Source organism: Lethenteron reissneri, chromosome 13 (genome assembly GCF_015708825.2).
Source record: "Lethenteron reissneri isolate LAM-NWPU_2019-01 chromosome 13, ASM1570882v1, whole genome shotgun sequence".
In the NCBI taxonomy this organism is placed as follows: domain Eukaryota; kingdom Metazoa; phylum Chordata; class Hyperoartia; order Petromyzontiformes; family Petromyzontidae; genus Lethenteron; species Lethenteron reissneri.
In genome coordinates this window covers 6340376-6362170 of record NC_083791.1, presented here as the reverse complement: position 1 = coordinate 6362170, position 21795 = coordinate 6340376, and the positions used below count along the sequence as shown (strand labels likewise).

General features: G+C 47.1%; 1 protein-coding gene across 5 annotated transcripts in view; it reads right to left on the bottom strand.

Moving 5' to 3' along the window:
- CEP164 (centrosomal protein 164) overlaps positions 1–16487 on the bottom strand; it is a 33015-nt gene extending 16528 nt beyond the window's left edge. Inside the window, exons 1-16 of one of the 5 annotated variants that reach the window (XM_061550954.1) lie at positions 16437–16474; positions 16229–16336; positions 10038–10161; positions 9384–9495; positions 8727–8955; positions 8048–8299; positions 7851–7925; positions 7154–7225; positions 6293–6379; positions 6067–6156; positions 5775–5864; positions 5114–5202; positions 3598–3741; positions 1665–2009; positions 522–653; positions 88–217 (exon numbers count right to left, since the gene is read on the bottom strand). In XM_061550954.1, the coding sequence (XP_061406938.1) occupies positions 88–217; positions 522–653; positions 1665–2009; positions 3598–3741; positions 5114–5202; positions 5775–5864; positions 6067–6156; positions 6293–6379; positions 7154–7225; positions 7851–7925; positions 8048–8299; positions 8727–8955; positions 9384–9495; positions 10038–10107 (1917 nt within the window). In that variant the 5' untranslated portion in view covers positions 10108–10161; positions 16229–16336; positions 16437–16474. Of the gene's footprint in view, positions 1–87; positions 218–521; positions 654–1664; positions 2010–3597; positions 3742–5113; positions 5203–5774; positions 5865–6066; positions 6157–6292; positions 6380–7153; positions 7226–7850; positions 7926–8047; positions 8300–8726; positions 8956–9383; positions 9496–10037; positions 10162–16228 lie in introns of all 5 variants that reach the window. The other 4 variants (XM_061550953.1, XM_061550955.1, XM_061550952.1 and 1 more) reach the window with 4 other exon arrangements.
- Positions 16488–21795: the final 5308 nt, after the last annotated feature.

Genomic DNA, 21795 nt, shown 5'->3' with positions numbered 1-21795 from the left:
TGGGTATAAGTATATTTTTAGGACATTGCAAAGGATGCTTTGGCACAAGCTCTGCGTATGAAGTCGGTTCGTCAAAGACCTCCTCACCTGCTGCTTCTCAGCTTCAAGCTCCTCGCGCAGCGCTTTCAAAGCACCTTCCTTGTCTGCTTCAAGCCGATCTCTTTCCATCGAAAGAAATAGCTCATTCTGCTCCTGCAAGGTCTTTTCTTTCTGTAGCCTGCATAGTAACACACGAACAGTGCTAAGCATTGCCACCGTTATTTCACTCACCCTATCTGCTTTCTGCATGAACTGCTTTTGAGATTAAATCTCATGCCATTTTCTATGATTGATATTCAACCACAAATGATTAAATATACCAGTAGTAAAATGGTAGAGTTTACCAAATTAGAAGCGGGTCCAATCCACAACCATTCTTTCTCATGCATGCCAGATGAAATGGAGATTATTGCTAATGATAGGCAACCTGGAAATACTGTGGTACATTTGTAATAAATAGTGTGATGCCAGTTTCTCCTCACTTTAATTTCCGTTCCTCCTCCTCAGTCTCCTGCCGGAGGGATTCTCGAACGCGCACGAGCGTCTGCGCGTATTCCTCCTTCAGGCGAGCCTCTTCTCTTTGCAGCTCATCCCGATGCTGCTCCTCCACAGTCCTACAGGGAATCCACCAATGGCTGATTGCAACTTCCATGTGCTTCGTTTTGGGTTGTTTCTTTACAGCCCTTTGTCAGTCTCTCGCCATACCAAGTCCATCATGCGGGGTTGTTTGATCATACTTCACCAGACTGATCAGTGCGGGTTGGTGATGGTGGAAGCCCAGGATCAGTTCAGATATCACTCATCGCTGACGTTAGCCGTGACTGGTTCATTGCACAATGGAAAACCACTGTGCCACTGCTCAACCCCGTGATTCATTTATTCAGTACAATTTACACGTGACATCCACTAAAACTTAACATGAAGGCAAACATTGGTAGTTAAGATATGATATGCTGAACCTGAAGCATAAGATTGGAATCAAAAATTAAATCACCCACAACAAAATCACTTGAAATATGTCCGATCTCAGAAGCATAGCAGGTATGATCCTGCTTAGGACTCGTTTGGGAGACTATCTGGGAAATACCAAGTGTTATGGAGTTAGGTAACAACATTGATTGAAACAAACTGTGAATGTTATTCCCTCGTATTCACTGAGGAATGAAACGGGCCAAACAACTAAATGCAGGACTCCTCCTAAAAACAAATTCGTAAGACTTGGTCAGCCTGTCTTTGATAAGTAAACGTAATTATTGTAAATGTGTCCGCGATGACCATATAATCCGTTATGCACCAAATCCTGTCAGATCTCAAAAGCTAAGCATGGTTGACCCTGAACAGCGCTGTGATGCATAACAGGTGCTGTAAGCTATAGAGCTACATTGTGGGATGAGGGTGGTGCAGCCATATTCATCGTTATACTGTCCTTGTATATTTCCACCAATCTGTATTGATCAGCGTGGTGATGTATGGTCACAAGCCCTCCCGCGATCGGAAATATGCGTGAAGACCCTCATCCAGCAGTGGGTTGACACGAAAGGGCTGTACATACGCATTCTGACTTAATTAAGACCATTATAAACGTGTCAGCTTTCCCGATCGAGCCTATAAATGTCGCGACCAACCTCTTAGTCTTCTTCAGCTCCTCCTCAAGCTGCTTTGCCGTGTCGGTTTCTTCTTGCTGAAGTTTGTTCCTGAGCTTCCGGAGGCGCTCTTCCTTTTCTTCTTGCAGCTTCTCCTCCTGCTCAGTCAACTCCTTCTCCAGCTGCTTCTTCAGCTCCTCCAGTGCATCATCGTTGTCCTTCTGCAGCTGCTTCTCTCGGCCTTCTCGTTCATTTCGAGGTTTATTTTTCAAGCAATCCGACACTCTTCCCTCGCTGTCATGCCCATCTTTCACGGGATCCTCGACAACCATGAGCGGCACGCTTGAACTGCTTGCCTCCAATCCAAACTTGCCTGATGAAAGTGGTCTGTGAATAGATACATCAACTTTCATTTGTTTTGTATGCAAGGCAACAAACAATTGAATTTTAACTTGAGGCTAACTTTAACGAATACAATTTCAAGACTTTCAAAAATTTACACGTGGAAGCACCAGACATAAAAGCAACAATTAACAAAATACCATATTATTTTACCATATTATTGTAAATAAATACGTAAATATTCAATCGCACAAAAAGGGAGTATTGGTAATTCCTAGAATGGCAAATGCTAACAATGATTTTGTTGAAGAAGATTATCTCCAGAACACAAATATGTATGACAGCAAGTTCACTGTAGTAGCCTGTCACGAGTTAAATCTATTTAAATAAGGGTACCTCAGTGTTGTTTGATCGACAACATTTTGGGATATTTTTTAAATATTAAATATGCATGGAACATGGCAATAAATCGGAAGTGAGTCTATAAAACAGACATAATATGTGCTAACCTCTCTGCCCGTGATGGATTATGCCGATGGAACACATTGGAAGCATTTGCCACGCCAGGTATTACCGACAAACCCCAGACTCATGAGCTAATAGCCAACATAACTCTCCTCCGTATGCTTAATGCACTCCTGCACTAGATGCTTAGGGAAAGCCACATGCATAATAAACTAGGTAAGACAGCTCACACACAGTAAAGTCCATTGCGCATGCATGATAGTTACAACACGTGTCGTAAATCATTACACCTTATGCGTGCGTTCATATATCAATTACATGTCATTTTGTTAGCGACTATCAGACACAAAGCAGCAATATTTTAAATACAGAAAAGTATCAACGTGACTATAAGCACTAACAATGAGCCATTATGTTCCTTATTTTTTGTATGTGATTTTTCTCTCCCCAAAGACGTTTAAAACAAATGTAGATTCAGAGATTTCAATATGAAGCAATGTTTGCATCATCAGGATATTAATAATACAATGTATGAGAAATACCGAGGTAGTTTTCACTATTCAAAGTTGTAAGTTTAAAAAAGGTGCATTCTTAACATTTTAATAATTAAAATGTGCGACCTGGAAATTAAATGAGCCTTTATTGCAAGTAATTAATTTAATCAAATGTGCTTATTATTTGATAACTGTTTAGTTATGTTGATATAATTTTGCGTGTTAATTATCAGAATTTATTTTACAAAAGGACATAATAAATCAAAAAAAGCTATTAGTTTTAAGATACAAAAACAAAGAAAATGTTACAAGCAATTGTATGAAATTCTTATACAGTATATAACTTATATTCTTGGTTCTTTCGGTAAAGTCACGTAGAAAGGAAACAATCAAATGATATTTTTATTATTCTTTTAATTATACATATATTTTTTTCCTTCTACGTGACTTTACCGAAAGAACCAAGAATATGAATCCCTGCAGTCACGAAAGCTTTAAATCAAAAGTATATAACTTATTATTTTTGGAGGAACAGACTAAGGTGGGTTTGTGAATAATGCACGAATAATGATCTACAGCGCACCAGTTACTAAGCATCGCACAGCTGAGAATGGCAATGCCGATAAACTTCTGCAACACAATAACAAAAGCATAACATGCAAATATTTTCTTACTCGTCAGCCTCTGAGTTGGATACTTTTAAAGAATGTACACTATGGACACTGTCTTCAGGAGCCTCATCTATGAGGCTCTGTGTCACATTTGCATCTCCGCTGGCTGCAAGAGAAACTTTTGCCTCCTCTGACCAAGCTTCATGACTTCAGTGTCGGCATTGAGAAAACAAAATTACAATCATTTGAACCTCTAAAAACTTAACAACAAATTGCCAAGCTAGGAGGTAGGTATGCACACCAAATAACTAGGTATACATTATACTGGTAGTAACCTCCTGGTTCCACCAGCCCAAGGGCATTATTGTGTCCGTCCGTCGTGCATCCAAAAATGGGAGAGGTGGGGCTGGGTGGAGAGGGGAGGGTGGGGAGGGGCTAGGTGGGGAGGGAGGGGCTGGGTGGGGAGGGGAGGGGAGGGGAGGGTGGGGAGGGGCTGGGTGGGGAGGGTGGGGCTGGGTGGGGAGGGGCTGGGTGGGGAGGGTGGGGAGGGGCTGGGTGGGGGGTGGGAGGGGTGGGGCTGGGTGGGGAGGGGCTGGTCACCCTATGGTGCCCTTATAAAACTCAACGTTTAACCTACTCACGCCGGCTTGTACCCGCCCTCACAGTCGGGCATATTTGTGGAATACACCACGCCGCCGTTGACCCTGGCCATTGACCGAGCAACCCAACGTTCCTACCAGCTCCCTCCGCAGGAATGTGTTAACACTCGAACGCTTTGTTGTTACCCAGGAAAGCTTCCCTGAGTCTCAAGACTCCTTTTCAGGAGGGTCCTGCATTGGAATGATTGGCCAATACCATCAATGAGCATTACACGTCTGTAAGGAAACCAAAGCATAAGTAGTCCCCGAGTTACGGAAGACCAGACTTACGAAAATCTGACTTTATGGAAATGCTCACATAAATAATGTAAAAAAATATCTATTCTGTAAGCGTAAATGTTTGCATTTGTTACGTAAGCGCAAATAGTGCAGCGCGGTGAGGTTGCTGATGAATACTGCGGAGCGAGGCGTAAAAGGGGCAACATACAGTATTCCACAAGGTGGTAGAGTACTGTATAGCACTTTGAATCACGCTATTACACTGTTACCATGAGTATACTGTACTTGCCACACCGTCTCGTAACTTCTAGTGTAATATTACCCTTAATGGTATTGCAATAATGAACATTTATCTCCCAGCCACCTCACATCTGAGCAGGTACGAGAGTTTTCAATACATGAGCGAACCACCAACCTTTAACTCATGCACAACCACAACTGCCAAATATGCACAGACTTCTCTTGACAATACTAACCCATTGTGTTAGTAATGAGCCAAACAAAAATAAAGATTTGGCCACAATACTGTTAGACAGTAATATGCTACAATGAAACATTCTATTGAGCTTTCTAAATCTGCAGACACATTAAACAGAATAACCAATTTAATTGCCAAATGTATTAATCTGCAAACCAACAATTGCCAGATACAAGTGTAACAACAATAAGACACAAAGACACATGATGCATATTTAAATTACCTTTTAGTCGTCTCATCTGTCTTCCCTTTGTCTTTGTTTGTTTTGTTGTCCACATCATCATGCACAGGAAACACGGGAGGGTCTGCGTGCTGCACATTGGAAAAATGTTGAAAAGCAATAATCAGCTATCGTTCGTACACAATAACACTGTTGCAGGGTGCCAACACCAGGACGAAGCCTTCAGTCACGCTTGGTAAACCAAACAACTCGAGCATCTTTGTGAATTGAAATAAATTATGACACGTTATCCATTAATTTACACGTCGATACATTTTAGGTCAACTTAACAAACCTAACCCATGGACACAATAGAAGCATAGCATGCAAAGCTCTTCTTAAGCATCAGCCAGTGTTGTAGATCAGTATTCGTGAACTATTCATAACCCCATCTTGGTCTGTTCCTCCAAAAATGGTCATTAACCTATGCTAGGATATTTTAAAACATTTGCGTTGGTGAGAAAACCCTTAATTAAAATCTGTATCTTACACGTTCTGTGCACACTGCCTTTCTTTATTGCAATTTGGTTCAAGCAAAAAAACAGCTGGCATTCTTCAAACACCAAAGACAACGAACTTAGCTTGATGAAGTGGATAACATACATAGACAGATGTATTCATCAATAAAAGCAAGCAGTCCATGCGCACCCAATAATTTACCCACCTCTGACTTTTGATTATCAAGCAGCGGTGGTAAGTCATCAATGTCCATTACGTTAAAACGACTTGAAAATTGATTTGGAAGAGCAGACACCTAAATTGAATGAAAAGCACATTATTACTTTACACATTTAGTGTTTACTTCATCTAAAGCAGAAAGAGACTATCACATGTTACGGACAAGGCAATTATTTTTTTTAAAGCATAACAAATACTATTTGATGAATTGCGTAACATAAACAACTTTCAATGTATCATTAAACAAAAACTATTCATGCTGCCAATAAAACACCTACCTCTGTTTTTTTATTATCAAGCTGTGGTGGAAAATTATCAAAGCCCATTAAGTTAAAACGACTTGACATTTTGCTTGGAAGAGCAGACATCTGAAATAAATAAAAGAAGCTCACGTGATTAAGTTAATCATTTACAGTTTGTATAATCACATCTGATATGCAGTAATGCAATAATACATGAGGGTAAAAGTGGTGCAAGAATAATGGTAATATTTTATATGCCCACAGCAGGATCTTTATCGAGTGTAGCACCATCTTCATCAGTGTCTTCTGTAACCTGCAGCTCTCTGATGTTTTCACTGGCTTCAGATTCCTGGAAGAAGCAGTTAAATATATCAGTGCCCAATGACCCATGTACAGTGTTTAGTTACAAAACAATAATCACAACACAATCACACCCAAAAAAGGAGCACAACATCGTGTTGCTCTATCATGTTCATAAAATACAAAACAACCTGCATTTATATCTTGTCGAGATACAATCGGAGCTCTAGATACCATAAATAAACAATGTGCATATTTATGTTATACAGAGAGGCAGTCAGTAATAGGCAGAGGAATAAAAGTAAGTTATTGAGTCCCCCCCTCCTCTTCCCCCCACACCCTCTACTCCTTAAGTTCTTCTTCCCCTACCTTCTCCTCTCCACATAAGTACATACAGTATACCCCCCTCGCAGCCCCCCACTCAGTGGTGCAGTGAACCAAATCTCCTCCCTCCTCGAAGTTCTGGAGCACAGAGTTTGGCACTTGTGTCCGCGGACTTTCTAAACCCTCTACCCTACGTCGCGGTTCGTGCTCTGTATCGGGCTCCTACTGAAAAAATAAAAACAAATTTAAAGGAAGGTATTCAGCGTGGACTTGAACAGCACAGATGCCTGGAGGACGTTTAGGACACTAATGGCTGGGGGAAGGGAGTTCTAGACTATGGGGGCAACAGAAGAGGATGAACGTCTTCTGACTAAGTAGAGGGTGGCATTTATAGAAAGCCTTGGTTGCTGAGGTAGAGAGCACATGGGAGACAGAGGCAAGTGAAATGAGATGGAAGAAATAAAAACTGTTCACGTATTAGCTACCTACGACTACTTACCTCAAATTGAAAATCGTCTTCATCAATGTCCAAGTGCAGATGTTTCAGAAATTCTGCTGCGCACAGAGGGCTCTACACAAGAGAAAACAGCATCACACTTATTTATGTTTGACGATGGAAGAAATAAATAACCTAGACTAACGTTTTATATATCTATAAAATAAGTAATATTAAAAAATACTTTTTTTAAACACGCTTTAATGAAATGTACCGTACAAGTAATGGCAGAACTCCACGACTCCAGGATTAGTCCCCGAGGCTTGCCATAACGTAAGGGACCGTGGTGATTTACAGCCAACGTTAGTTGAGCGTGGACAATTAGACCCAACCCGAAACATAACATGTAAAAATGAATGTTTAAAAATACTTTTTTTATGGAATATAGTATTGTCATCAGTATGACATAAGTATACCCAGTTTGCAGTCGATACCACATTGGGAAGTGGGTTAAAATTGAGTTAAAATATTTGAGGATACGACAACAACAGACAGAGTGAGTTAAATAAAAGCATGTAATAAAAAAAGAAAGATGTTCTATGTTCCCAGACAAGAGGATAAAGAGGCACCAGCCCTCTGGCAGGCATCTGAATTGAAGCCAAACCTGCTAGTTTTACTGGAAAAGTAAAGCTTAGCGTGTAACCTGAATTTGTGAAGCTGTTCTGTATCACATGGGTATGTGATAGAGCGTAGCACACACCTCATCATTTTCAACGTCATCACCAATACCAGCCTCACCGCCAAAAGTATTCTCCTTTTTTTTGCCTCCACCAACCTTCACAAAAAACGTACGCGCACTTTGTACGAGTCACTTCAAAATGACAAAATGTAATGTAAAATGTAGGCTTTAACAATTTGTTCTTGCAACAACAGCAACAACGGCTGTTTGACACTCACCCGACCGCGATCCACATTCTTCTTGGGCCCCTTCAAGAAGCCAAGGCTGTCCATTGAGCTGCTGGGTGATACCCCAAGGTTGTCCAAAGACTCCACAGGGCCGCGTATGGGGGCTAGGTTCCCAGACAGAGGCTGAAGAGGCGCCAGACCTCTGGCAGGCATCTGAATTGGAGCCAGGCCTAGGAGAGGCTTCTGAACTGGTGCCAAGCTTCCCAGCGGTGCCTGAACCGGGTTGAGGCCTCCAGTTGTTTTCTGATTTATTTAAAAAAGCACAATTCGAGTTCCAATGTCATCAAAACATAAAGGCATACCAGCTTATTCATTATACTGCATTATTGACAGCTTTATGTAGTAAAGTATTCACCGTATGCAAGGATAACTACCAAAAAAGTATGGTATTTTCAAACACGTTGCATTCAGAATGTGAAAATCAGACATTCCTGTTCAACTTTTATTATTCTATTGCTAGATGCATGCCACTATCCGTCAACGGACAGTAAATATATCAATAATAAGTATGTGGACTGTTATCCTACGCGTGTTCAATAGCGATTTGAACACTGCTGAAAATAAAGTTCTGAAAATTAACAAACATTTCAAAAGGTGCACAACTGCACTCTTTGCCATGCATCTAATAGCTACATATTTACTTTAACGAAATGCTTTTAAAGCCACTTACCAGTGCAGGCTGTTCCCCTTTTTTGTCTTTATTATTATCTTTCTTCTTCTCTTTGGTCTTTTTCTTCTTCTTTTTATCCTTCTGGTCCTGTGCTTTCACTGTCTCTTGCTTAGCCAGGCGCTCCCTCTCCTTTTCCACCATTTGCCGGTAATATTCGTCACATGGGTGGTCCCAGCTGGACATGCCCGTGGAGAAGTTGAAGTAATAGATGTCTCCATTCACGTCCTGGCTGTTTACAAAATACATTATTACCTCATACAAGTATATGTGTAGAAATGTTTTCGTACCTTTTAGATTTAAAGCTTTCGTGACTGCAGGGATTCATCTTCTTGGTTGTTTCGGTAAAGTCACGTAGAAGGGAAATAATAAAATAATAAAAATAAAACATAATAAAATAAAATTCTCACGACGTTTCGGCCACAACGGCTGCTTGCGTTGTGGCCGAAACGTCGTGAGAATTTGATTTTATTATGTTTTATTTTTATTACTTTATTATTTCCCTTCTACGTGACTTTACTGAAAGAACCAAGAAGAGGATTTTCGTGCCTGTTGTAACTGCTCAATCACAACACATTACTTCAAGACAAACCTGTGATAGACCAGACCAGAATGATGACAGCATCAGGCATGCAAATATGGCATTTGATTTGATCTTACCAGGGCTTCCACTCTTTTGGGAGAGGTGTAAAAATGCCTTCCCGTGCCAGCCACATTAACTCTGGCTCCTTCTCTGGGTCAATGCCAATCTCCATGGCATAATCCATTATCTCTGTAAAAACACAAGCATCTCAATTGATGTAAAAGATGTCTTTAATCTTGACTAGTTGCCCAATATAATTATAGAATTCTATGCTCTGGTGTCTTTTTTTATATTGAAATATCAAAAAAAAAATTAGCTTCTAATACAAAGGGGGTTAAATTAAATGTTATATTTGCAAACATTAGCGAAACAACATACAGTAAAACCTTGGATTGCGAGTAACTTGGTCTGCAAATGTTTTGCAAGACGAGCAAAATGTTTAAATAAATATTAATTTGATAAACGAGCGAGGTCTTGCAATACGAGTAGTACATGTATACGCTTTGTCTGCCGAGTGCCACGTGATCACAACCGATATACGAGTGCTTTGGATTACAAACACGTTCCCGGAACGAATTATGCACGCAATCCAAGGTTTTACTGTATTGTTGTTCATTAGGTACCAACAGAATATTTACATTTAAAGCAAAACCAGGGCATTCACTTTATAACTATGGTAATGTTGCTTTTTACGTGAAGTTTGTTCGTAAGCCTGGCTTCTTCTGCCTTACCCAGTTCTGAAGGGATGAAATTGTCGTCAACATTTTCTTCCAAAATGAGCTGCTCCCCGGTGACTTCCATTTCGCACTCTCCCGACAGTGACGTCGGTGCCAAAAATCAACTTCGGAATTCCCCCTGCACAAAAGTAGAAGATGCATATTGGTAAAGTACAGTCACACTCTCTACTGATTGCCAGGGACCTACTTTCTGTACTTCAACACTGGCACTTACAGGTGGATTCCTCAAAAAAGCTCCGTTTGTAGGTAATCTACAAACCCAGGACTCTATGTTGCAGGATCACAGAGGTGTGCTCTCAGCACAGCGAGCGATAAAGATTTGACTTCATAGGACACCCAAATGCCTGAGCATCGCAAAGCACCTTACATCTCATCTCAACCATTCCATGACTCTGTGGCAGCCGAGCCAAGGTGACCCCCAGTGGCAATCATCCCAATGCAACACAAGATATAGGAAAGCTGGCGTCACATTTTTTAACTGCATATGTAGAGCTCATATTAAAAAATCACGGATGCAGCTCATGCGTTAGTGGATGGGTCAGTTCCTCCTCATGAATTTTCCCATCGAGTTCAATAAGATGGCAAAATTCTGATCCAGGCAGATTGCTTCTGATTTGTCACACATACGAATTACATACATCGTCAGCAATGTTGCCTTCAGCTTAACACGTAGGCTTTCGCGACCAAGATCATTCTAATACAGGTTTTTTTGGATTACATCGCATAAATATAAATGTGTTGTTAAACCCGCCAACACCGGACACAGCCAATTAGTGAGGTTTTGTCACCTAATCAGAACACACCAATTCGTTATTAGTACAGCACACCGGTGTGTTGGACAGCAAACCCGCAGCATTTACAATTCGAGTACGACGTTTCGCCAGTAATTCCAGCCAGCACCATCAGGCGGACAGCCAGATTTGTGGAGAAATCCTCCTCCTGTTTCGTTCCTTAAACACATTCCTGCAGAGGGAGCTGGTAGAAACGTTGGGTTGCTCGGTCAATGGCGGCGTGGTGTATTCTGCAAATATGCCCGACTGTGAGGGCGGGCACAAGCCGGCGTGAGTAGGTTAAACGTTGAGTTTTATAAGGGCACCACGGGGTGACCAGCCCCTCCCCACCCAGCCCCACCCTCCCCTCCCCACCCTCTCCACCCAGCCCCTTCCCACTCCACCCAGCCCCACCCCTCCCATTTTTGGATGCACGACGGACGGACACAATAATCCCCTGTGGGCTGGTGTAACCAGGAGGTTCCTACCAGTAAAATATTGTGTACACAAAGACAAAGAATCCCTTATAGCCTGAACAGACAGGCTCCAGTGCTGTTGGCGGGCATCTATAAACGCTGCTGTGGCACACGAGGTAGGTGGCCTGCACACCACGCCCAGACGCCTTCATCTCCCCCAGTGCTGATATTTACACACCACAAACAGGTAGGACTGAGTCAACCTAGGCGAGGCCCATGACCGGTTTAGAGATATGTGCAATGTTGGCTGCGGGCAGGAAATCGAACTCGGGTCGCTAGGTTCGCAGCAGAGTGCGCTAACCACTGCACCACCACTCCCCCATCACACGTGTGTAACGCAGCCACTGAAAAATAAACACAGGCACTTTGACACATTCTTCAGCAGTGCCTCATCCAGCAGTGGAGTTGACAGCAGGGCCGTGGTGCATGTACAGCTGTTGCTGCAGCGTCTCATCCAGCAGTGGAGTGGCACAAGGGCCGTGGTGCGTGTACAGCTGTTGATGCAGCGTCTCATCCAGCAGTGGAGTGGCAGAAGGGCCGTGGTGCGTGTACAGCTGTTGATGCCGCGTCTCATCCAGCAGTGGAGTGGCAGCAGGGCCGTGGTGCGTGTACAGCTGTTGATGTAGCGTCTCATCCAGCAGTGGAGTGGCAGCAGGGCCGTGGTGCGTGTACAGCTGTTGATGCAGCGTCTCATCCAGCAGTGGAGTGGCAGAAGGGCCGTGGTGCGTGTACAGCTGTTGATGCCGCGTCTCATCCAGCAGTGGAGTGGCAGCAGGGCCGTGGTGCGTGTACAGCTGTTGATGCCGCGTCTCATCCAGCAGTGGAGTGGCAGCAGGGCCGTGGTGCGTGTACAGCTGTTGATGCCGCGTCTCATCCAGCAGTGGAGTGGCAGCAGGGCCGTGGTGCGTGTACAGCTGTTGATGCCGCGTCTCATCCAGCAGTGGAGTTGACACAAGGGCCGTGGTGCGTGTACAGCTGTTGATGCCGCGTCTCATCCAGCAGTGGAGTGGCAGCAGGGCCGTGGTGCGTGTACAGCTGTTGATGCCGCGTCTCATCCAGCAGTGGAGTGGCAGCAGGGCCGTGGTGCGTGTACAGCTGTTGATGCGGCGTCTCATCCAGCAGTGGAGTGGCAGCAGGGCCGTGGTGCGTGTACAGCTGTTGATGCCGCGTCTCATCCAGCAGTGGAGTGGCACAAGGGCAGTGGTGCGTGTACAGCTGTTGATGGAGTGTCTCATCCAGCAGTGGAGTGGCAGCAGGGCCGTGGTGCGTGTACAGCTGTTGATGCAGCGTCTCATCCAGCAGTGGAGTGGCAGAAGGGCCGTGGTGCGTGTACAGCTGTTGATGTAGCGTCTCATCCAGCAGTGGAGTGGCAGCAGGGCCGTGGTGCGTGTACAGCTGTTGATGCAGCGTCTCATCCAGCAGTGGAGTGGCACAAGGGCCGTGGTGCGTGTACAGCTGTTGATGCCGCGTCTCATCCAGCAGTGGAGTGGCACAAGGGCCGTGGTGCGTGTACAGCTGTTGATGTAGCGTCTCATCCAGCAGTGGAGTGGCAGCAGGGCCGTGGTGCGTGTACAGCTGTTGATGCCGCGTCTCATCCAGCAGTGGAGTGGCAGCAGGGCCGTGGTGCGTGTACAGCTGTTGATGCCGCGTCTCATCCAGCAGTGGAGTGGCACAAGGGCCGTGGTGCGTGTACAGCTGTTGATGGAGCGTCTCATCCAGCAGTGGAGTGGCAGAAGGGCCGTGGTGCGTGTACAGCTGTTGCTGCAGCGTCTCATCCAGCAGTGGAGTGGCAGAAGGGCCGTGGTGCGTGTACAGCTGTTGCTGCAGTGTCTCATCCAGCAGTGGAGTGGCAGAAGGGCCGTGGTGCGTGTACAGCTGTTGCTGCCGCGTCTCATCCAGCAGTGGAGTGGCAGCAGGGCCGTGGTGCGTGTACAGCTGTTGATACGTCTCATCCAGCAGTGGAGAGACAGCAGGGCCGTGGTGCGTGTACAGCTGTTGCTGCTGTCTCATCCAGCAGTGGAGTGGCAGCAGGGCCGTGGTGCGTGTACAGCTGTTGCTGCAGCGTCTCATCCAGCAGTGGAGTTGCAGCAGGGCCGTGGTGCGTGTACAGCTGTTGCTGCAGTGTCTCATCCAGCAGTGGAGTGGCAGAAGGGCCGTGGTGCGTGTACAGCTGTTGATGCTGTGTCTCATCCAGCAGTGGAGTTGACAGCAGGGCCGTGGTGCATGTACAGCTGTTGCTGCAGTGTCTCATCCAGCAGTGGAGTGGCAGAAGGGCCGTGGTGCGTGTACAGCTGTTGCTGCAGCGTCTCATCCAGCAGTGGAGTGGCAGCAGGGCCGTGGTGCGTGTACAGCTGTTGATACGTCTCATCCAGCAGTAGAGAGACAGCAGGGCCGTGGTGCGTGTACAGCTGTTGCTGCTGTCTCATCCAGCAGTGGAGTGGCAGCAGGGCCGTGGTGCGTGTACAGCTGTTGCTGCCGCGTCTCATCCAGCAGTGGAGTTGCAGCAGGGCCGTGGTGCGTTACAGCTGTTGCTGCAGCGTCTCATCCAGCAGTGGAGTTGCAGCAGGGCCGTGGTGCGTGTACAGCTGTTGATGCGGCGTCTCATCCAGCAGTGGAGTGGCAGCAGGGCCGTGGTGCGTGTACAGCTGTTGCTGCAGCGTCTCATCCAGCAGTGGAGTTGCAGCAGGGCCGTGGTGCGTGTACAGCTGTTGATGCGGCGTCTCATCCAGCAGTGGAGTGGCAGCAGGGCCGTGGTGCGTGTACAGCTGTTGCTGCCGCGTCTCATCCAGCAGTGGAGTGGCAGCAGGGCCGTGGTGCGTGTACAGCTGTTGATACGTCTCATCCAGCAGTGGAGAGACAGCAGGGCCGTGGTGCGTGTACAGCTGTTGCTGCAGCGTCTCATCCAGCAGTGGAGTTGCAGCAGGGCCGTGGTGCGTGTACAGCTGTTGATGCGGCGTCTCATCCAGCAGTGGAGTGGCACAAGGGCCGTGGTGCGTGTACAGCTGTTGATGCGGCGTCTCATCCAGCAGTGGAGTGGCAGCAGGGCCGTGGTGCGTGTACAGCTGTTGCTGCCGCGTCTCATCCAGCAGTGGAGTGGCAGCAGGGCCGTGGTGCGTGTACAGCTGTTGATACGTCTCATCCAGCAGTGGAGAGACAGCAGGGCCGTGGTGCGTGTACAGCTGTTGCTGCAGCGTCTCATCCAGCAGTGGAGTTGCAGCAGGGCCGTGGTGCGTGTACAGCTGTTGATGCGGCGTCTCATCCAGCAGTGGAGTGGCAGCAGGGCCGTGGTGCGTGTACAGCTGTTGATGCGGCGTCTCATCCAGCAGTGGAGTGGCACAAGGGCCGTGGTGCGTGTACACCTGTTGATGCGGCGTCTCATCCAGCAGTGGAGTGGCACAAGGGCCGTGGTGCGTGTACAGCTGTTGCTGCCGCGTCTCATCCAGCAGTGGAGTGGCAGCAGGGCCGTGGTGCGTGTACAGCTGTTGATACGTCTCATCCAGCAGTGGAGAGACAGCAGGGCCGTGGTGCGTGTACAGCTGTTGATGCAGCGTCTCATCCAGCAGTGGAGTGGCAGCAGGGCCGTGGTGCGTGTACAGCTGTTGCTGCAGCGTCTCATCCAGCAGTGGAGAGACAGCAGGGCCGTGGTGCGTGTACAGCTGTTGCTGCCGCGTCTCATCCAGCAGTGGAGTGGCAGCAGGGCCGTGGTGCGTGTACAGCTGTTGCTGCAGCGTCTCATCCAGCAGTGGAGTGGCAGCAGGGCCGTGGTGCGTGTACAGCTGTTGTTGCCGCGTCTCATCCAGCAGTGGAGTGGCAGCAGGGCCGTGGTGCGTGTACAGCTGTTGCTGCAGCGTCTCATCCAGCAGTGGAGAGACAGCAGGGCCGTGGTGCGTGTACAGCTGTTGCTGCAGCGTCTCATCCAGCAGTGGAGTGGCAGCAGGGCCGTGGTGCGTGTACAGCTGTTGCTGCAGCGTCTCATCCAGCAGTGGAGTTGCAGCAGGGCCGTGGTGCGTGTACAGCTGTTGATGCGGCGTCTCATCCAGCAGTGGAGTGGCAGCAGGGCCGTGGTGCGTGTACAGCTGTTGATGCAGCGTCTCATCCAGCAGTGGAGTGGCAGCAGGGCCGTGGTGCGTGTACAGCTGTTGCTGCAGCGTCTCATCCAGCAGTGGAGAGACAGCAGGGCCGTGGTGCGTGTACAGCTGTTGATGCGGCGTCTCATCCAGCAGTGGAGTGGCAGCAGGGCCGTGGTGCGTGTACAGCTGTTGATGCAGCGTCTCATCCAGCAGTGGAGTGGCAGCAGGGCCGTGGTGCGTGTACAGCTGTTGCTGCAGCGTCTCATCCAGCAGTGGAGTGGCAGCAGGGCCGTGGTGCGTGTACAGCTGTTGCTGCCGCGTCTCATCCAGCAGTGGAGTGGCAGCAGGGCCGTGGTGCGTGTACAGCTGTTGATGCGGCGTCTCATCCAGCAGTGGAGTTCACAGCCTCCGAGTGAGTGGAGGCGAACGCGTTCCCGTGACGACCGCCAAGCGGCGTCCCCCTTTTCCCCACGTCCCCTCCACAACAGCAAAAACAACAATCACAACAACCACCACAACAACAGCAACAACAGCAGCAACAACCACAACAACAACAGCAGCAACAACAACAACCACAACAACAGCAGCAACAGCAACAACATCAACAACCGCAACAACAACAACCACAACCACCACCACAACCACAGCAACAACAGCAACATCAACAACCGCAACAACAACCACCACAATCACAACAACCACAACAGCAACAACAGCAGCAACAACCACATCAACAGCAACAACCACAACAGCAACAACAAACCACAACAACCAAAACCACAACAAAACAACCACAACAAAACAACCACAACAACCACAACAACCACCACCACAACAACACAAACCGGCACCACCTCCTCTGCGCTTACCTCTCTGCGCCTCAGGCGACGCGACCAGCGTCAGTCAGTCGCGCGATTTCAACAACGAGCGGCCGCCAACACGATTTTGCTTGCTCATAACAACAACGACAGCAGCAGCTGCAATAAAACAAATAACAACTAATGACCCATTAACCCGGGCTGTGGTGGTGTTAGTGTTGTTAGTGGTGATTGTTGTTAACGCGAACTTGGTGCCCACCAGAGTTCGTGTCCCCGCGTCGTTCTCGGCTTCCCGCGCGCGGGCGCCGTCAGCGCGGGGAGAGCGCACGCGGATGACGTCAGCTGCTGAGAACACCACGTGGGGTGGTGGTGGTGATGATGGTGGAGGTGGTGATGATGGTGGTGGTGGTGGTGATGATGATGGTGGAGGTGGTGATGATGGTGGTGGTGGTGGTGATGATGATGGTGGAGGTGGTGATGATGGTGGTGGTGGTGGTGATGATGGTGGTGGTGGTGATGATGGTGGTGGAGGTGGTGATGATGGTGGTGGTGGTGGTGATGATGATGGAGGTGGTGATGGAGGTGATGATGACGGTGATGATGGAGGTGATGATGGAGGTGATGGTGGTGGTGACAGTGGTCGTGGAGGTGGTTCTGATGGTGGTGGGGATGGTGGTGGTGATGATGGAGGTGGTGGTGGTGATGGTGATGGTGGTGATGATGATGGAGGTGATGATGGAGGTGATGATGATGGTGGTGATGATGGTGATGGTGGTGGTGATGGTGGTGGTGATGATGGAGGTGATGGTGATTATGGTGGTGATGATGGTGGTGGTGGTGGTGATGATGGAGGTGATGATGGTGGTGATGATAGTGGTGATGATGGTGGTGGTGGTGATGATGGAGGTGGTGGTGATGATGGTGGTGGTGATGATGGAGGTGGTGATGGTGGTGATGATGATGGTGGTGATGATGGAGGTGCTGGTGATGATGGTGGAGGTGATGATGGTGGTGGTGATGGAGGTGGTGGTGATGATGGTGGTGGTGATGGTGGTGGTGGTGATGATGGTGGTGGTGATGATGGTGATAATGACGGTGGTGATGGTGATAATGGTGGTGGTGGTGATGATGGAGGTGGTGGTGATGATGATGGTGGTGGTGGTGATGGTGGTGGTGGTGATGATGACGGTGGTGATGGTGATGATGGGGGTGATGACGGTGGTGGTGACGGTGGTTGTGGTGGTGGTGATGGTGGTGGTGATGGTGGTGGTGATGAGGTGGTGGTGATGGTGATGGTGGTGATGATGGTGGTGGTGATGGTGGTGGTGATGATGGAGGTGATGGTGATTATGGTGGTGGTGGTGATGATGGAGGTGATGATGGTGGTGATCATAGTGGTGATGATGGTGGTGGTGGTGATGATGGAGGTGGTGGTGATGATGGTGGTGGTGATGATGGAGGTGGTGATGGTGGTGATGATGATGGTGGTGATGATGGAGGTGCTGGTGATGATGGTGGAGGTGATGATGGTGGTGGTGATGGAGGTGGTGGTGATGATGGTGGTGGTGGTGGTGATGGTGGTGATGATGGTGGTGGTGATGATGGTGATAATGACGGTGGTGATGGTGATAATGGTGGTGGTGGTGATGATGGACGTGGTGGTGATGATGATGGTGGTGGTGGTGGTGATGATGACGGTGGTGATGGTGATGATGGGGGTGATGACGGTGGTGGTGACGGTGGTTGTGGTGGTGATGGTGGTGGTGATGAGGGAGGTGGTGGTGATGGTGATGATGGTTGTGGTGATGATGGTGGTGGTGGTGATGGTGGTGGTGATGATGGAGGTGGTGGTGATGATGGTGGTGGTGGTGGTGGTTGTGGTGATGGTGGTGATGATGATGGTAGTGGTGGTGGTGATGACGGTTGTGGTGGTGATGACGGTGGTGTTGGTGGTGATGATGACGGTGGTGTTGGTGGTGATGGGTGGTGATGGAGGTTGTGGTGATGGTGTTGATGACAGTGATGGTGCTAGCAGTGATGATGGTGATTACCGATGGTACGGGAGGATGTGAAATTGAGTGGACTTGCCGACGACGGCATACCGTGTCAACCCCTATACGGTTTATTACCCCTTATTCTTTTACAGGGAAATTGAGCTTTCAGATCCATACGGCCTACATCCGTTTCAATATACGGGCAATTTTTGTTTGTGTTTGTCCCTTGTGATGGGACTTGTGTAGGATGAGATGTATAAGGGGCACGGGGTGAACAATAAGATCTGATATTCTTAGGTTTTTTTCGGTAAAGTCACGTAAGTAAAAAATAGAAATTAAAATTAATAAAAATCACGACGTTTCGGAGGCAACACAAGCTTCCGTCTTCAGGTGGAACCGTCACAGCCACGACAGCTGTATCAAGTAAATGAGAGATTACAAGAGCTACCACTCCGTATATATAATGGTTGAGGGGGGAAGGGCCAGCAAAGGCCTCACCTTACCATATTAATAAAAAATGTTCCTTTCCGGGCCCTTCCCCCCTCAACCATTATATAAACGGAGTGGTAGCTCTTGTAATCTCTCATTTACTTGATACAGCTGTCGTGGCTGTGACGGTTCCACCTGAAGACGGAAGCTTGTGTTGCCTCCGAAACGTCGTGACTTTTTATTTTAGTTTACTTTTATTAATTTTAATATAAATTTTTTACCTACGTGACTTTGCTCTATCACATCTCATTTTTATGCTATCGGCATACCCCATTTTCATTGATTTTTACCCGAAATTAACTCTGTCACTTATGATTGCAAGTTGTTGCGAGTCAGTGACTGCTTTAGTGTTAAAATATGGTGCTGTATTTTTATGATAGTGTGTTTATAATATCATTTTATGTAGATATCCACATTTATTTAATATTTTCTTCTACAGTTTTTATTGAAAATGCAATATTTGATATCTCAAAAACCTGATGTGATCGACAAAAACTGATGCCAGATTTGGAATCAGCACCCCAAAATTACCTTAAAAACGTTGGAATACCTTATGCCAGAAAAAGTGTGTTGACCAGTGTAATGTTCTGCTCAATTTTTTCGTCCTAGGACGGGCAAAGATGCTAGTAATATTAATAATAGTGCAGAACCATGAGTTTAAAAACAACACACATGCAGAAGAAATGTTTACAAAAAGCAATCAGCCTTTGTGTTTTTTTTCTAATCCTGCCTAAATTGCATATTGTGGTCCTTGTGTCTTATGTCAATCTTATTGTTGTCATATGGCTGATGTAGATGCAGAGCAACGACTACAATTTCACATTCAAGTGGTCAAGCCAAATAACCACGTCAGTAGCAGCGGAGTGTCAGCGCTGTCACGTCTCCTTTGTATTTGTGGATCGGGCATTGCGACGTTATATGTTGTATGGTCTGTTCTGGATGACCACAGTAGCACACGACTGGAGAGTTTTTTTTATTTTACATTTATGCATCAGGTATCCGCATCTACTGCCGTGGTTTGTGCGGATGCGATTTAGGGTGAACCATGAGCTTCGTGGAAGATCAAAACACAGTGCTCTCCTGTGTTGGGTCATTCACAAGGTGTTCGTTTGCAAATTATTTTGAACTCCACCATCTATTACTCTATTGCTGCTCTAATAGGACTTTTGGTGGTGGTTATTGCGAAGCAGCAAGCCTTAGGCCCTACCGCCCCAGCCACCTCCACTACCAGTAACCAGCCCAACCTCGTGTGGGAGGGAAGGGGCGGGCCTAAAGAGAAAGGGGCGGGGTTTAAACAAGAAGTGGGCAGGTCCTAAAAAGGAAAGGCGCAGAGGAAAAGGCTGGGGACTAATCAGGAAGGGTCGGGTCCTCGTTGATTTAAGACAGGGGTCGGGAACCTTTTTGACTGGGAGAGCCATAAAAGCCAAATATTTCTAAATATATATAGTATTTTTTACGTATAATAAATTAAATATGTCTTACTTTTAATGCGACTTCTGGTCACGGGACCCGTGACCCGAGAAATTTTATCTTCAAAACTAATTTCTGTTTACTTTAAAATGACACAGTATTATTAAGCAATATCACAAGTATTTTAAAATCAGTTCCAAATTGATTTTATTTTATTATTATTATTTTTTTCAACTCAAAATTGTCTGGGAGCCATATGCCGTCACCGGAAGAGCCATATATGGCTCGCGAGCCATAGGTTCCCGACCGCTGATTTAAGATAACACAAGCCACGGAATCAAATACGTGTGTAGTGTTGAACACGTTGGCACACACTTGACTTGGAGGCAACACGTTTATTACACAGCCCCAACAGGGCTAACTATATAAACGTCCACACTCTAGACCCTAACAGGGTAACTACATAACCGGGTCAGTAACGACCGGACTGACCCACAATGCCGAGCAGAGACCGAAGATCGGAGAGACATGGCGCCGAGAGTTGATTGCAGAGAACAGCCAAGAACACTCCGGGGACTGCCCCTTTATGCTCCTGAGCGTGGCCTCGCTCCGCCCTCGAACACGCCCCCTTCGAGACCTTTCCCGAAGGTTCTCGACCGAGCATCACGGTGTCCCTCAAGCCCCCCTCGAGCCCCTCTCACTACCCTGTCCAGGTCACGTGCCCTCCCGGGTTCTCCCAGTGTACCATGCCCTGACTTGCCCTCTCAGGCCGTCACCAGGACGATGCCCAAGAGGGCCCGTTCGCATGCCGCACTCACTCTGGCCCCAGAGAGATGTTCCCGACGCACAGTAGCACTCTTATGACTGTGCCTGGCGCTAACACCATAGTGACACCCTTAACGTCACCACACGTGTTGCAGGCGGCATACCTTTAGTGCCGCAGCGTGCAGTCCGAGGCCAAATAGTTAAATACATTTGACGGACTGACAGCAGCGGGGAGACCCAGAGAAACCAACTGTTGACCGGTTTTGTTCATTCGTAGGACTCTGCTGCAAAGTCTGTTTCTGGGGACCATATATGTTGTGTTGGTAGATCACACGCATCTTTTCAAACTCCAATCCCATGAGCGTCAAGGTGGTGCCATACCCTGGCTCGACAGGGTAAGGTACAGCAAATATGGACTCCATATGTTCCATCCATGAAAGTATTTCCCTCTCGCATGCGTGAGGTTTCTCCGGGTCTTCCGACAACGCCTGAGTACAGAGAACTGCAGAGCTTGGTGGGAAAATTGGCACCAGTTCACTGCATGTCTTGCAAGGCCGTATTCAAATATGCTCAAAATGTCCCCCCCAATATATTGCTAGAAAACAGATTTCTGTTTATATGATTGTAGTTATGGTTGTACTTTATGAATCCCTAATCTCTGCCATTACATACAATGAAACAAGAAAAGGTAATGCAATACACTATTAGACATTATTGTAAAAAATATATATAAAAAAATTCAACCCCATGTGTTAATTAATTATTTTTATTTTAGGCAGGAAATTCATTTTAAATTGAGATTTTTTTTTTCTGGGGGGGGACCCCCAGGAAGATTTGGTCCCCCCCAGTGTTGACTCCATGGCTACGGCCTTGATGTCTTGTTTTTGTTTCCTCTCGCCTGAGTCATTCTCTCTCCTCAAGAGTGAACAAACACACTGTGCGTGTTACAAGTTGCTATTA